Below are 18,125 nucleotides of genomic sequence, written 5' to 3'. Positions count from 1 at the left end.
AATGGTGGTATGAAAGGCAAAAGGACTGGTGATCTAGACAGGGTGCTCCACCTTCTCAAATTACACCACACAGAAAACCATCTCTGCCAAAGACCTGGCTGGCCAGCAATCCAGCTTTTTCAAGCAAGCATTAATGGGAAAGACAAGAATCAAGGACAAACACACAGGGGACTTTTCTGAAGGTCAGAAAAGCAACAATAAATACCATGCCCAGAAAAGCTTTTAAACCTGACCTTTTTCTCTGCCGAAGCCATTCGCTTTCCAGCATCTTCAATCTAATAGACTGAAGTGGGCTGAAATGGCTCTTAGGAGAGAGCTGGGGCTAGTCTGTTCCTTAATGCTGCCTCTCCAGCGCTACTCTAGCAGCAGCATTCCGGGTAATTACATCATTATACCATAATGGAACACATGCAGTTCGAGTGAAACAGCCCAGCAGCTCCCCAGTTGAGAGAGGAGAAAAAGGCTGCCACTTTCCCATTCAATTTCCATTAACCCTTCAGGTTCTGGATTATTCTCAAAGGCAAACCACCCTCATATAGGACTTTTCATAATTTTAAAACAGAGGCCGTGGAGGTGGAGCTTAGCTGAAGACTAGGAGCCAAGTGTATACGTTCATGTCATGGAAATCTTTCACTAGAACAGCCATCAGGAGACTTGGCTACAGCTCTGGCTGTGCTATGAACATCTTGCATAACCTTGGGGGAAATCATTTGCGTCTTTTAGGTTTCAGTTTCCTTATCTATAAAGAACAGTAAAACTCTCAGAGGATCCCAAAATGTCCCGGTAGGCAATTTGGGATTAGATCGAATGATTGCAAGAGCTCTTCCAGCTCTAATCTATTATCTAAAAAGACTCCACCAATAGGGAAGGCAGAGAAGGAGTAAGAGATGAAAGGCCAACTCAATATGGTTTTCAATAAGTTAATTAGATAAGGGTTTCTGCCTCTACTCTGATCCATGCATCAGTGTCAGACTATCTTCATCAATATCCATAGCAACTTTTCAAAAGACCAAGGTCAGAACTCATTAATGTATCTTAAGCCTGTCTCCCCAAAGAGAGAAAAGACACAGGAATACAAAACACATTGGGATAGAAGCTAGGAAACCAAGGTCCTAGCTGTCACTGACTCCTCCTATAACCCCGAGTCAGTCGCTTAACCTTGGCCAACTCATCTTTAAGGCACCGTGGTACAGGGGAGAGGGGTTAGGATTAGACCCTTTCAGTTCAAGCAGTCTACGATTTGAGATCTCTGAACAAGTTTCAAATGTGCCTACTGGATACTGAGGCTGCAGGGGTGGGTGGCGGTTGGCACCAACAGCATGCTAAAAATGTCAAACCCTGCAAGACAGAAATGAGTTCTCTTATGATATTCTAAAGGTTTTCTCACAGACATGTCACAAATATTATCTAACAGACCTCAAGGAAAGAATTAAAACATACAAAGAAAGAATTAAAACATACAAAGCTACATATTCATCGTATATCTGAGAATCTTCTCTTTCTAGTGTCCAAAAGGAAGAATATAAAATGCGTTCTCTGCACTTGTCTTCTGGGCTTCATACAGAAGGTAAGAGACTTTGATTTTTAGTGGTAAGGTAATGTAGATATTCTGGAAGATCTTCCCAAGAAAACAATTTAAAAAGCTAGATAAATAGTCCTAAAAATTAGTTTTAAAAGTGCATCATTGGCACTTCCCTGGTCCAGTGGCTAGGACTCCATGCTCCCAAGGCATGGGGCCTGGGTTTGATCCCTGGCTGGGGACCTAGAACCCAACTGCCACAACTAAGACCTGGTGCAGCGAAAGAAATATTTGTTAATTAAAAAAATAAAAATGCATCATGCTGAGCTGTCAAGAATACTTGAGGGAATGAAAATTAAAGGAATCTGCACAGAGCAAAAATTAAATGAGATGAAAAGCAGGTGGAAACAACCCAGATGTCTGTTAATAAATAAAGGATAAACAAAATGCATCTATCTTATGCATATGATGGATTACTATCCAGCCTGAAAAAAGGAAGTTCTGACACATGCTAAAGACATTATACTATGTGAAATAAGCCAGAGACAGTGCAAATTTTCTGTGATTGCACTTATATGAGGTAACTAGAATAGTTAAAATCAGAGACCAAAACTAGAATGGCAGTTGCTGGGGGCTGGAGGTAATGGAGTGTTATTGTTTAATGGGCACAGAATTTCAGCTTGGGAAGATGAAAATGTTATGGAGACGGATGGTGGTGGTGATCACCACTGTGATATCTACCACCACTGTGATATTACCACCACTGTGGTATCTAATAACACTGTGAATTATCTAATGCCACTGAACTGCATACTTAAAGACTGTTTACATGGTTAAATTTATATTGTATACCTTTTCATAATAACAAATAATTAAATGAAAGCAGAAATCCTGGAAGGAAAGAGAACACTACAGCCAGCTTTTGCCCTGTGGCTATGTAACAAACACTAGTGACCACTGCAACGATCACTTATGGTATGGGCAACTGAAGATAAAGTCCGGAGCCCACCTTAGGTGAAGCAGTCTTATATGAAATCTCCTTTTAATTTGGGATGCCAATGGACTATACCCTCAATATAGAGACGAAGCATAAACAAATCCACAGCACTGAAAGGACCACAAAGAAGCTATCCTGTCTCAACCAGAAGAGGAGAAATGTCTCTCCTAAGAATCCATAACCAAAAGCTGGCTCTGATGAAGATTTGTGATCAAATTCATGCAACCTTAAGTGAAGATCTACAAATAGTCCACTTAGCAATATTTTCAAAGATATTGGCAAAAGCAACTCCTCATCCTTTCTAGCAGGATAAAGGTTTTACCCAGGCCTCAAATAATTCCCACAGATAAAAGTCCTAAGGAACATTAGATCTTAAAACAAAAGCAAAACAAAACCCACACATCCCAAAATAAGCCACATGAGGGACAGCCAAGAAAAACAGAGCAAAATAAGATCCTCAAAGCCTTCAGATATTGAAACTAGAGACAAAATATGAAATGTCTATGATTTTTATATCTTAAGATTTAAGAGAAAGACTGGAAAAAAACTAGTGAGGAACAACAGAGTACTGAAAAAGAACCATGCACATTTGAAAACATACCAAACAGAACTTCCAGAAATGAAAGTTATAGTTGAAATTAAAAAGTCAATGGCCAGGTTAAACAGCAGATTAGATACATCTAAAGAATTGATTAGTAAATTAGAAGAGCAATCCCAAGAAATTCCATCGAACGTGACCAAGAAATGAAGATAAAAAAAAAATCAGAGTTTAATGGATGATAGTGCTAGAGGAGTCTAACATGTATCTACTCTTTACACTGAAGTTCAAGTAAAATTAGAAAGAATGGAGAAAGGCATTATTCAAACAGCTAATGGCTGAGAATTTTTCCAGAATAACTGAAAGAACACCGAACTTCAGATCCAGCAAGCTCAACAAATGTCAAAAAGGATAAATAAAAAACAACATATTATGATGAAATTTAAGAACACCAAAGACAAAAAAAGATATTAAAAGAGAAGGAGAGAGAGATCATCCACAAAAGAAGAGCAATTAGACCATCAATTGGCTTCTCAACAGCAAAAGTAAGATCTAGAAGACCACAGAAAAATATTTCCAATGTATTAAGAAAAAATAACTGTCAAGAGAACGAGGAGACAAGCCACAGACTGGGAGAAATTTGTGTAAAACAGAGATCTGATAATGCACTGCCATCTAAAATATACAAAGAATGCAAGACCTCACTAAAGAAGACACACAGATGGCAGGTAAGCTATGACAAGATGCTCCGCATCATATGTCACTGCTGCCAAGTCGCTCAGTCGTGTCCGACTCTGTGCGACCCCATGGACTGCAGCCCACCAGGCTTCTCGGTCCATGGGATTCTCCAGGCAAGAACACTGGAGTGCGTTGCCATTTCCTTCTCCAATGCGTGAAAGTGAAGTCGCTCAGTCGTGTCTGACTCTTAGCAACCCCTTAGCCTACCAGGCTCCTCCATCCATGGGATTTTCTGGGCAACAGTACTGGAGTGGGGTGCCATTGCCTTCTCCCATATGTCATTAGGGAAATGCAAATTAAAACAATGAGATATCTCTACATATATACTGCTGCTACTGCTAAGTCGCTTCAGTCGTGTCCGACTCTTCGTGACCCCTTGGACTGCAGCCTACCAGGCTCCTCCATCCATGGGATTTTCCAGGCAAGAGTACTGGAGTGGGGTGCCACTGGCCCAAATCCAGAACACTGACAACACTAAATGTTGGTGAGGAGATGGTACCAATAGGAACTCTCATTCACTGCTGGTGGGAATGCAAAATGGTACAGCTATTTTGGAAAACTTGATAGCTTCTTCAAAAACTAAACATGCTCTTAGTTTATGATTCAGCAATTATGCTCCTGCTACATTTACTCATGAAGCTGAAAACTTATGTCCACATAAAAACTTGCGCATTGATACTTAGAGCAGCTTTATTCATAATTACTAAAACCTGGAAGCAACCAAGATGTCTATCAGTATGTGAATGGATAAACTGTGGTACATTCAGACAGTAAAATATGATTCAGCACGAAAAAGATACATGAATTAGTCCCAACACTAGAAGAAATAATTATGCTACATGATAAAAGGTATTAACTAATGCTACTGTGGCAATCACAAAGAAAATACAAGTATCAAATCAGTATGGGGTATACCTTAAATTTGTATGTCAAATATAATCCAATTAAAAAAATACATGATCAAGCCATAAAAAGATATGAAGGAATATTAAATGCATATTACTAAATGAAAGAAGCCAACCTGAAATGGCGACATACTGTGTAACATTCTGGAAGAGACAAAATTATGGTAACAATAAAAGTATCAATGGTTGTCAAGGGGAAAGGATGAACAGGCAAAGCACAGAGGTCTTTTACAGCAGTGAAAAATACTCTGTATGATACTATAAGGATGGATACATGCCGTTATACATCTGTGCAAACCCACAGAATGTACAACCATAATGTCAACCGTGGACTCTGGGTGATTATGACCTGTCGATGTAGTTTCATCAGTTTTAACACATGTACCACTGTGGCAGAGAATGTGGATAGTGAGGAGGCTATGGGATTTCCCTGGTGGCTCAGATGGTAAAGAATCTGCCTGCAATGCAGGAGACCTGGGTTGGGAAGATCCCCTGGACGAGGCATGGCAACCCACTGCAGTATTCTTGCCTGGAGAATTGCTATGGACAGAAGAGCCTGGCGGGCTGCAGTCCAAGGGGTCACAAAGAGTCGGACAACTGAGCAACTGAGCACGGCGCACGCATGTATACAGGCAGGGGGTATATTCGAAATCTCTGTAATTTCCCCTCAATTTTGCTGTGAGCCTACAAACGCTTTGTAAAAATATTAAAAATATTAACTATCAATGCATAAGTGTATAGCTAGTTAAACTTTCAACAATGAAAGCAAAATAAAGCTATTTTCAGACAAAAACCGTGATTGCCACAGACAAACCCTCATTGAAGTCAGTTTTAAAGGATATATTTTAGGAAGAAGAAAAACAATCCCAGATGGAAGGTCTCACGTGAAAGGAAACAAAGATGGGCAAAAACACTGATAAATACGTGGGAAATCTGAATTCTGCCAGTAGGAAATAAGATTACTACTTAATCTGTAAAGTAATAAAGAAGTTAAAACTAAAATACTGGGTAACGACAGCATAAGTTGGGAGGAATGACTGGAGTTTTTCTAGGTTTCTTATATAATTTAGAAAAATGGTGGCTCTCCAAAAAACATGTGCACGTTTTAATCCCTGGAACCTGTGAATATTATTACAAGCCAAAAAAAAAGAAAACCTGGAGCCACCATAAGCTTAGAGAGGCATGGAAAAGATTCTCCCCTAGAGTCTTCTGAGGGAGTACACCCTATGACACTTTGATTTTGGACTTCTGGGCCTCCAAATTGTGAGAGATTACATTTCTGTGGTCTTAACCCAACGAATTTGTAGTTATTTCATACAGTAATGATGGGAAACTAACATAGAAGGTAAAGATGTTCACTTTAGACCAATCAAATTAAAATTTATATGCGGATAAAGAAATCAGTTCTCACTAAATGGATTTATAAAAATTAAAACTGAGTAAAAATACTGACTTTTAAATAGGAAAGGGTAAGTGTAAGACTCATACAGAAAGACAGAATAGCAGGAAGGAGAGACTTAAGCAACCATATGATAAAAATATACTATAAAGCCTCATTAATTAAAACAAAGTGCATGGTCATATATACAGATAGACAAATGATTGGAATTTAATGTATTATAAATTCACAAATGGGTACTAATGTGTAAAATACTTAGTTTATGATAGAGGTGACATCTCAAATTCTGGGAAACAGGTAAGCATTAGTGCTCAGTCGTGTCCAACTCTTTGCGACCCCACGGACTGCAGTCCGCCAGGCTCCTCTGTCCATGGGATTTCCCAAGCAAGAATACTGGAGTGGGTGGCCATTTCCTTTTCCAGGGGATCTTCCTGACTGAGGGTCTGAACCTGGTTCTCCCACTTTGCAGGTAGACTCTTTACTGTCTGAGCTACCAGGGAAAAAAGATATGAGACGGCATTTAAGATTTAAATGAGACTGACAAATTTGAATCTGTCCTAAGCACAGATCAAGATAAATTCCAAGTGATCAGAGATTTAAATGTAACATAAAAAGAAACTATGAAAGCAACAGAATAAAATGTAGTACATTTCTTTTATAACTTTTTATTACAAAGATGCCTAGAAGCCATAAAAAAAAAAGATGATTAAAGTGACTACACAAAAATCTATAAATCTTACATGGCAATACAAACAAGTATGTGTAGGAGCATGCATACCCAAAGCATGCTAACACATACATGTATAGGCAAAACCAGAGAACAAATGTTAAGCTGTGTTAGAAGTAATAAACATTGTGCTAACATTTGCGATTCCCACTATAAAAGGCCAATCTCTGAAATAAAGAGCTTCTACAAATCAATGAGACCAAGAACTGGAGAAAATGAGCAAGGTATGTGACAGATTGCTCATAGCAAAGGAAACACAAATGATTTTTTAAACAGGTGAAAAGATGATCAGTGATGACATACAAAAGGAATACAAATTGAAACTATACTGAAATTCTATTTTCTACCCATGAGACTGGCAAAAATCCAGAACTTTGACAACTATGCTGGTAAGACTGTGGAAACGCACTCTCATATATTGCTGTGGGAGTGTAAACAGATCCAAACCCTCTGGAAGGTAATGCGGGAAAATTACATAAAACATATCTAAATTACAACAGTACAGATATTTTAACTACAAGATTCTTTTCTAGAAATTTGATCTAGAGACAGACTAATACATGTGCATAATGATATAGGTACATTTTGTAGATTTACTTAAAGAAGAAGATAGAAAACAATGTAACTGTCCATCAATAAACATTTAGTTATGGTTCCTTCAATTGATGAAATACCACCTGACTATAAAAAAAAAAAAAGAAAAGGGGGCTTCCCTAATAGCTCAGCTGGTAAAGAATCCGCCTGCAATGCAAGAGACCCCAGTTCGACTCTTGGGTCGGGAAGATCTACTGGAGAAAGGATAGGCTATCCACTCCAGTATTTTTGGGCTTCCCTGGTAGCTTAGATGTTAAAGAATCCATCTGTAATGTGGGAGATCTGAGTTCGGTCCCTGGGTTGGGAAGATCCTTGGAGGAGGGCATGGCAACTCACTCCAGTATTCTTGCCTGGAGAATCCCCATGGACAGAGGAGCCTTGGCAGGCCACAGTCCCTGGGGTCAGATATGACTGAGCAAAGAGTCAGATATGACTGAGCAACTAAGCACAGCACATTAAATACATGTGCGTGTGTGTGCACATAGATAGTGGGGAAGTAAACCCATGTATCAATATGGAAAGAGTATCAGGATATACTAAGTAGAACAAGCTAAGTACATAGAAAGTTGTGCTTTATTACTACCTGTATAAAATAGTTAAACAGAATACTTATATACTTGTATCTAATAATTTGTATTAGAATATAGCAGCCTAATATATATTTATTATAGGCATATATATATATTGGGGAATTGGAATTGAGCATATGGACACAGGAGGATAAAAGGGAGATTCTTCATAGTACACTTTTTGAATATTTGATATTAAAACCATGTGAACATACTGTCAATCACATTTAAGAATTTTACAAGTATGAATAACAGAATATGTAAGATAACTTCTAATCATTAAACAGAGTATAGCTTCCAAATTAGTAGAGGAGTAAAAATAAAATGAGGAAAATTAAAGTAAAATACTCAATCCAAAAGACAAGAACACATATCACAACCCTAGATGGTTGAAATAAATCTAAATATTTCCATAATCACAATAAATGTAAATCCGTTAAACTCACCAATTAAAAGACAAAAACTGTCTTAACGTATTAACCATAACAAACGTGAATTAATGAAACTCCTGACTTGAAAGACAAAGACTGTCAGACTATATAAAACATAATCCAGTTATACATTGTTCTTAAAAGGGACTTCCCTGGCAGTCCAGTGGTTAAGACTCAATGCTTCCAATGCAGGGGACACAGGTTCCATTTCTTGTTGGGGAACCAAGATCCTATATGCCACACTTGTGGGGTCAAAAAAAAATTAAGAAAAAAAAAGATACACCTGAAATATAAGAGCAGTGGTAGGCTCAAAGTCACAGGATGGAAAAAATAAAAATTGCTTGAGGCATGTATACTATGCAGAAGAATGCTGGTGCAACTAAATGACTATCAAGCAAGGAGATATTAAGACAAAAGGTTAACTTTACACAGATAGGAGGTTCAAAGGTCCAGGAAGATACATAATTCTAAAACATGGCTTCAAAATATATAAAGCAAGAGCTGTGATCACTGCAAGTAGAAATCGACGAGTCCATTATCATAATGGGAGATTTTATACAACCTCTTAGTAGATTTAAAAAGGGCAAGGCTCCTTCTGTCCCCTCAAATTAATCTGCTTTGGACCACTACACCATCACATCAGAAACAAAGTTTATCACTTATTACTGAGAAAATCAATCACGATGGAGAGACATGCTTCCTGTCTGGTTTTAGTGACCAATATTCAAACAGAGAAATGGGAAGTTACACATTATCCACACATAACAGCTAGATACTAACTCAGATGGCTTTGTCAGCACCTCTATGTGTTTTACGCTTCAGCTTTTTAATCCGTAAGCTCCTCAAAGGAAAATATTGCTCTCACACATATGTGTATCTATCCCAGCATCAACCACATACCTGGTATATAATAAGTGTTCATTAAGTGTTTTATTGAATCATCTGTTGTCGGAGAAGGCAATGGCACCCCACTCTAAGTGTTCAGTAAGTGTTTTATTGAATCATCTATTGTACACCCCTTTAAAAAACGCCTATTCACTCCAACATTTATGAAGCACCTCTTATGTACCAGGCACTAGGTTAAGTGCTGGGAATACACAGATGAAGGAAACAATGTCTGTATTCCAGCAGAAGAGAAACAGGTATTTTTTCAAAAACTACAAATGGAGACTATAGTTATAACTATAAAAACTATTGATGGAGAGGTAGAAAGAAGAGCCCAGAAAAAGTACCTGGAGACCTGAGGGAAAGTTCTCAACCACTTAACAGGTTATTTACAAGCAGTTACTGTATTTCAGTGGAGAAGGCAATGGCACCCCACGCCAGTACTCTTGCCTGGAAAATCCCATGGATGGAGGAACCTGGTAGGCTGCAGTCCATGGGGTTGCGAAGAGTCGGACACGACTGAGCGACTTCATTTTCACCTTTCACTTTCATGCACTGGAGAAGGAAATGGCAACCCACTCCAGCATTCTTGCCTGGAGAATCCCAGGGATGGGGGAGCCTGGTGGGCTGCCGTCTATGGGGTCGCAAGAGTCAGACACAACTGAAGTGACTTAGCAGCAGCAGCAGCAACTGTATTCCAGAATCAGATAGATGCTATAGAAGGGACATTTAAGTCAAGCCTTACCAAGCACACATGGGGGGGCAAAGTCAGGCAGAGGACATTCAGGACAAGAAAACAGCAGCATATGAAGTTGCAGGGGAAACGTGATTTGCTCAAGTAGCTTGGGTAATGACCAGAACCTACATTCCCAATGTCTTTTCCATATTAATTCTTGACACTCATTCCCCTAGGACCCTATTTATTCCAATAGAGATCCTTGTCTAGGTCCAAGTCTTTCAACCACAATCCAAGATGAAATTCTCTTAAAATTACAGCAAAGTATCCATAAATTTAACTTAAAAATTTCACGAGATTAACTGCACTGAATACAACGAATGCTACTATTTCATGTTCAACAATGCTGCTTACAGCTCACTACTGACTTCACCACTTGTTAATTGCTTTCTACCCCAGAAGACTCTTGAGAGTCTCTTGGACAGCAAGGAGATCAAACCAGTCGATCCTAAAGGAAGTCAACCCTGAATATTCATTGGAAGGGCTGAGGCTGACGCTGAAGCTCCAATACTCTGGCCACCTTGATGTGAAGAGCCAACTCATTCAAAAAGATCCTGATTCTGGGAAAGATTGAGGGCAGGAGGAGAAGGGGACACCAAAGGATGAGATGGCTGGATGGCATTACTGACTCAACGGACACAAGTTGGAGCAAGCTCTGGGAGATGGTGAAGGACAGGGCAGCCTGGCGTGCTGCAGCCCATGGGGTCGCAAAGAGTCAGACACAACTGAGTGACTGAACGACGACCATTTTGTAAAATTCTGTTTGTCACAGTTCAAATGTGTTTTCCCAACTGGAAGTGTATCTAATTCCTCACTGGATAGCCTAGGACAAGCCCTTTTCAGGCGTATTTACTGAGCAACTGCTGCGTGCAGAGGAAACACTGTACTAGGCCTCAAGTGAGGTGTGTGTGGCTGAGTTCTCCAAAGAGCATAACCCAAGGATATTCTCAAATTTTTCTGGAAAACTTTTCCCAAACTAGACACATTCATCTCATATCTACTAAGATAGAGTAAGACTTGGATATACAAATGTTGGGAAAAGCTTCCCAGGTGATAGCAGCTTGATACTATTACAAAACAAGTATTTGTTTTGCAAAGGAATAGACAGCAGACAAGAAAAATGAAACCTCAGGTAAGTAGAGGGACTCTCACCAGTGATCAAAAAACCACTAGAAGCAAAGACTAGAATTCAGCTTATTGGATGCCAGTCCATTTCAGAAAGTTCCCATTAGGAAAACTCTCTCTATTGGTGTTCCTTCTTCTTTTGTACTGACCTTTATCAGAAATTCCCCAAGGGGGCCTTGGCTTACTCAGTGCTAATTAGATTTCCTCCACCTGCTCTGGGATTTAGAGGGCAGTGCTAATGCAGTGCCCTCCTCAGCTAACAAAGCCACTGGCATTCCCGGTATGCAGGGGCTGGCCTCCAGTTCTTCAGTCAACAGCAATTAAAGGGCTCCTATCCAAAGCTCAAGGAGGAAGACAGAGATGGGAGGGGTATTCCTCAAACCAAAAAGTCAAGTCCAGCCAAAGACTGGGATTGACTTACTGAAGAGCTGAGGGGAAACAGGGAAAGTCTTGGGAGGTAGGAATGGAATCTGGGTGAGGCAAGCCAACTAACAGCTACTCATCATCCTCTCACTCCCCTGAGGAATGCAACCGCCACCCAGACTGAGGGGATAAAGCCTCGGGGGGACAGGAGCCCTCACCTAAAAATAAGTTATCAAGAAACATTTCCCTTTCTCGTTTCAAGGCGGGTCTGAACTGCTCAGCCAAGAATGATGACCCCTCCCTCTCCAGGCATCATGTGTAAGTGGACGTTCAGCCACTGACTGGCAGAGTACAGTCTGGATGTCCAGTCATTAGCTGGTGTGTGACTCTACACCAGACACAGTTTCTCTGGGTTTGATTTTTCTCAACTCCCAGAGTTGATTCTAAGATCAAACGGGAGAACAAATATAAAAATGTTTTCTAAACTATAAAATGGTGCAAAAGCTTTAATATACTCACAATATAAACTCAATTAGATTCCAACATTTACTAAGTTCCTAGAACAGTGCTTATACAGATTTGGTGCACAGATGTTATAACACAAATACTAGCTGTTGGATGTAAAAAAAAACAAACAGAATTCTTATGTGGAAATCAGACTGGCACAGAAGATAAGGTCTCCAAAAGAATATTGTGAGTGTGAAGACAGAGTAGCACAAAGTGAGGAATAAGGAGTAATTTATCCTGCTACTAAGGAATAGTGTTTGTCTGGCCAATCAACAGATTAAAATTGCTCATTGATATAATTAATTTCCAACTGCTCTATGATAGGCTTGCTCTCCAGAAAGATATTCAAAAGAATTTTGTCACCTCAAATTCTCAAACCAAGGACTTTATGCATATTATTCTAGGCCCCCCCAAAGTTACCTTAAAAGATACACACACAAAAAATGAGCCCATTCAGTTCTCTCATGATTTTCATCACTTCTCTTAATTTGACAGCGAAAATCCACATATACTTTGACCCAGAAATTCTACTAAAAACTGACTCTACAGCTAAATCACATATGCCTAGAAGTCATTGATATATAGTACTGGTGATTAGAAAGCACGCTATAATCTCAACTAAATGTATACAGATTGCTATAAAGGTAGTCACACTTTAATAAAAACTGGAACAAAGTATACTATAAAAAGCAGGAATTTCCCTAATTATTTGTACAAAGTAAGTAAGAGAAGCAACAATGGACTCAAATAGAAGGTGGTATTTCAATGAACATGGTAGTTTCCCCTTATCCGCAGTTTCACTTTTTGGGGTTTCTGTTACCTGTAGTCAACTGTGGTCCAGAAATATTAAATGAAAATTCCAGAAATAAGCACCCCATAAGTTTTAAATTATGCACCGTTCTGAGTAGCATGATGAAATCTCTGTCCTGTTTGGAATCTGCAACCATTGACAACATCTTCTGAGATTCAATCATTGACGCTGTCATGGCTCGATGACTCAGGATCCCACAAAGCAAATGATCCTCTTCCTGATATATTGTCATAAGGTCAACAGTGGCCTAATGCTTTGTCACAACACCTGTGTCATTCACCTCACTTCACTTCATCTCATTTTTCCATCTCACATCATCACAAGAAGAAGGGTAAGTACAGTACAATAAGATATTTTGAGAGAGAGATGACATCTGCATAACTTTTATTACAGTATATTATCATTGTTCTATTATATTATTATTGTTGTTAATCTCTTACTGTGTCAAGGTTATAAACTGTGTATACATACACAGTGGTATATGTATAGGAAAAGACAGTAAATATACAATTTGGTACTAGCCACAATCTCAGGTATCCACTGGGGACCTTGAAACATATTCTCCCATGCATAATGGGGGACTACTATATGTCTACTATATAATAGTATATAGTATACTATACTACATGTATACTATATAATAGTATATAGTATACTATACTATACTATTATATAGTATATATATACTATATACTATATGTATACTATATAGTATGTACTATATAAGGAACTATACAGAATACAAGTTATGACAAACCTAGATAGCATATTAAAAAGCAGAGACACCACTTTGCTGACAAAGATTTGTATAGTCAAAGCTATGGCTTTTCTAGTAGTCATGTATGGATGTGAGAGTTGGACCATAAAGAAGGCTGAGTGCTGAAGAACTGATGCTTTTGAACTGTGGTGTTGGAGAAGACTCTTGAGAGTCCCTTAGGCTGCAAGGAGATCCAACCAGTCCATCCTAAAGGAAATCAGTCCTGAATATTCATTGGAGGGACTGATGCTGAAGCTGAAGCTCCAATATTTTGGCCACCTGATGCGAACAGCTGACTCACTGATAAAGACCCTAATGCCGGGAAAGACTGATGGCAGGAGGAGAAGGCGGCAAGAGGAAGAGATGGTTCTATGGCATCACTAACTCAATGGACATGAGTTTGAGCAAACTTAGGGAGATAGTGAAGGACAGGGAAGCCTGGTGTGCTGCAGTTCATGGGGTTGCAAAGAGTCGGACACAACTTAACAACTGAACAACATACAGAATAACAACAGAAAAGTAGAAAAATAATAAATTGTGTAAGTTTTCATCTTCAACTTCAGGCTCTAAAAGATCATCTTCAGAGTCAGGTGAACATCCCTGAGGCCAGGAAAATTCATCATCCCTTTTGGTCTCCAATTGATTCTTTTAATCACTGGCACTCACTGCAGTAGAAACTTAGTCACCTCTGCTTTTAACATTGGGTTCTGTTGCCCATTAACTGGTTGAGCTTGCAGTGTGTATGAACTTGATAGTTAAGTATGTGTCTCTACTACTTTTGAGCCACAACTTAGTGTAACAAAATTTAAATCTAAAATGTAATGGAATAGCCAAAAATGTACCTCTGATCAGCTAACATGGCCTATAGCTTCTTTTGGTTGCTAAAACTCTAGGATCTGAAACTTGTATCTCTGTCACATTTTGTGGGGACATCCTCCTCCATTAGAAGATTCACATCAGGGCAGATCATCTTGCTGTTAAGTATCTTCTGCTTTGGGCCAGAAACTTTCCTCTGCAAAACAGGTGCATGTGACACAAAATAAAAAGTGTTTTTGGGGGTGGGGGAGGAAAAAAACACATCTCATGTGTTAGCAAATTACAGGAATAACAAAAGCATTTATCCGCACATAAAACTATACAGTTGTGAAAGCCTGAAGTTTACGAGAGCTGTATGGAATGTTATTCGGTGAACAGTTATTCTCAGATGATGGGATTTAGGGGGTGAATTCTTGTTTTTTTCCCTTTGAATTTTCCAGCATTTTTGATTAATAACAAACACGCTCCATTTTAACAAAAGTGATAACCATCCTGCCAAAAAATAAAAATGTCATTGATCTGTAGATGCTAATACAGAACTATCGCCGTGGTTTATCTCACGGGGTTGCAGTGCACAAAGTCATAAGGAGTCAGAACAGCACCTGGGATACGAAGCATTCCAATGTTACCTGTTATCACACGGTTGGGTGAAATATAACAAGAGGCAAGACAGCGCCATCTCAGCAAGGGTCTGGGGTGGAAAAGATACTTATTTTTCTTTTTTAAAAAAATCTTTATTTTTTGCCGTGCTGGGTCTTTGTTGCTGGGTGAGGGCTTTTTCTACTCGCGGTGAGAGGGGACTACGCTCTAGGTGCGGGGGCGGGCTTCTCCTGTGGTGGAGCACAGGCTCTAGAATGCGGGCTTCAGTAGTTGCCGTGTATGGGCTTACTTAGCTCTGCGGCCTGCGGGATCTTCCCTGACCCGGGATTGAACCCTGCGTCCTTGGCTTCGGCAGGCAGATTCTTAACCACTGGCCCATCAGGGGAGGCCCATTTATTTTTCACTGAATACCAACCTGCCCAGATTCCTCAGAAAAGAGTTCCAGGCCAAAGTCACCTGATTCCTCAGCTGTTGAACTGTCAGAGCAGAGGCAGGGGGGGGAAAAGACTAGTGAGGCAGGGTAAGGAGGAAAGCAAACACAAGGCTGTGTATTAATAAGCTGGCTACAGTTTAATATGAAAGTACAAGCAAGGGCACAATCATTCGGAATGTTCCAAGCTGAATGACACAGAACTACTGTAGCTAAGAACAGTGTCTGTGAGGAACAGAGGGGGAATGATGGGAGGAGAAAGGCAGACAGCAAGTAACTCATCTGCTGGCTCCTTCCCCTCCCTAGCAGAGGTGTTAAGGCCCCCAGAGCCAGGCTGTGCTACCTCAACCCCTTGGGACAGCTCCTGGGGAAAACACACCCAACATCTGCATGTGGAACTGCTAGGAGGAGCCAGAGCCTTTGTCGGTCTGGTTGGATGGAGCTCAGGCCTCAGAGGGGCCACGGCTGTCTCCATGATGGGCATGACAGAGACGTACCAGAGCCCAACCCTCACTCAGGGAGGTGAGACACGCAGCAGTGCTAGGAAATGAGGAGAAAGCCCCAGCAGCTGAGACTTACCATTGAGCAGCCAAGGCAGGCCTGCAGTGGGGGAAGGGGCAGGCGGAACCAAGGAAATCGACACTGAGTCCCACACAACACATACACTTGTGTGTAGAATGGGACTCACACCACTACGTATATGTTATTTTTTAAAAAAACATTAGAAGAAATTGTACTTAGTCTATACTCAGTGGCCTAATGGAAAGGGCAAGAACTTGGAACCGGAAAATCCCATTCACTGAGTACTTGCTGTGAAACTTTGGGTGGGTTGCTCATCCGTATAATCAGGATATTACATGGTTATTGTGAAGATTAAAAGAGCTCAGGTGGCTAAAACAGATGTTAGGCTCTGACAGACACGGCTCTGCCTCTTACATGCGAGAGGAGGATCCTTTTCCTTCTCTCATTGGAGCCTTCATCCACGCTCCTCCAGGAGACCTCAGGTTACACGACCAACATCATTCTACTTAGCATTATTTATATTATGATCATTCACTACCCTGGAAGCTCCTTGGGAAGAGGGTTATTATTTGATTCTCTACTGTTCCCTCTTGGGATCCAGCATAGCTATGCTCACATGGGGTGGGGTAGGGGGCAAGCACATGATTGCTGAATGAAGGAGAACTCCAAACACCAATTCTTAAGGGAGACAACTTTTGTTATGGCTATTAGTAAAGTCACAGAAAGGACCCACGCAACTTCTTAAACATAGTCTAACATCTGTTCTGAAAGGTAGGCAAAAATAAAATTGAAGGCTCTGAAGTTAGGCAGATTTGCATTCAAATCCCTGTACCATCCCTACAAGGGTGACATTTGGGTAAGTGACACAAATCCTCTAAAACTTTAGTTCCCTTAAACATAAAACGAGGACCCTACCGGATTTAATAAGAGTTACTGTAAGAACTGAAATTACGTAATACAAACTATGCCTCGGGATACTCTTATCCCCCTACATTCACCCTGACCAAGGCTGCATAGTCCTACAGCTCCTAAGAGCTATCATCCTTTTCCTAACCTCCAAGGCACTGTTCTGCAGGAGAGACTCCGTGAACCCAAGTGAGAGAATGATTTGTACAGCTATAATGATGACACAGTTTCTTTCCACTATATTCGAAGAGTCATTCATTCATTTGATGAACCTATATCCTCTGGGAGGCTCCAGAGGAAGGACACTTGAGCCCTACAAACAGCATTCTTCTACCTGTTTCCTTCTTTTCTGAAAACTTACCATCAGAGAGAATAAATGGTCTGTCGTCCTTTCTAGGAAAAAGAAACTACTTTGAATTACTACTGGCATCTTCCAGGATACTGATTACCTGCACTGTTAGTGGTGTTGTTACAGATTATACACACAGCAGAAATACAGCAGATTCAGCAGCGGTTCATTCTGTGTTTTGAACCTTTTGGTACAGGCTGACTTTTGGAGCACCACTGTTATTTCTATATTCAAAGCAGCAGCAGAAAGGGGAGAGCTTTCTCAGCTGGTTAAGGATGAAAGTCACCAGCAGCAAAGACAGAAGGACCCTAGGTCCCTAAAGACTCAATGCATCCATTAGACCAACCCTGGATTCCAATCTCTGAGCTTCTTTTACATGAGAGAGTAACACTGGTATGTTTAAGCTGCTGTGGCCAAGTTTCTCTTACTAGCAACCAAAGAATTCTAACTTACTGAATGGTGGTCCACCATGTGGGCACCGTCCACATAGGTACACACAGGATGATCAGCAGGTTCGGGCAGTTGGGCAACTCTTTGGCAAATGTCCTAAGATGTAACTAAATGGCTTTTTTGGGGGGGGAGGGGTGGTAGGGTGGAAAAAAAGAGATTTTTGGTATGGGTAACAGGTATCTGCTTTTTTTTTCCTCTTCTTTTCATTTAACACACTTTTACTAAATGTCACTCTGTGCCAGGCTTTGTACAAAATAACATCCTTTGTAGGTTGACAAAATGCTTTCACATCAGCCACTCTGTTTCAGCTCCTACCCTCCTGCCTTTGCTTTAGACCTGCCAGGGACACTCACCAGAGGTGCTGAGAGAGTAAGAGCGTCTGTGATCCCTGCTGTGGATTGTAGCAGCAAGCACAAAGGCAATAAATAAGAAAGACACTGAAGTCTTAGTT

General features: G+C 40.3%; 1 protein-coding gene across 2 annotated transcripts in view; it reads right to left on the bottom strand.

The window, feature by feature from the left end:
* The window catches only part of GAB2 (GRB2 associated binding protein 2), a 181,108-nt gene that overhangs the window by 127,772 nt on the left and 35,211 nt on the right, over window positions 1-18,125 (bottom strand). Inside the window, exon 1 of one of the 2 annotated variants that reach the window (XM_070782997.1) lies at window positions 234-13,484. The exons of the other annotated variant lie outside the window; for it this stretch is intronic. Coding sequence (XP_070639098.1) covers window positions 234-254 — 21 coding nt within the window. The 5' untranslated portion in view covers window positions 255-13,484. Of the gene's footprint in view, window positions 1-233; window positions 13,485-18,125 lie in introns of those variants that run through there. 2 annotated transcript variants of the gene reach the window in all.

Source organism: Bos indicus, chromosome 29 (assembly GCF_029378745.1).
Source record: "Bos indicus isolate NIAB-ARS_2022 breed Sahiwal x Tharparkar chromosome 29, NIAB-ARS_B.indTharparkar_mat_pri_1.0, whole genome shotgun sequence".
NCBI lineage: Eukaryota > Metazoa > Chordata > Mammalia > Artiodactyla > Bovidae > Bos > Bos indicus.
Note: the sequence above shows the minus strand (reverse complement) of the source record. Positions and strands in the feature narration are given on the sequence as shown.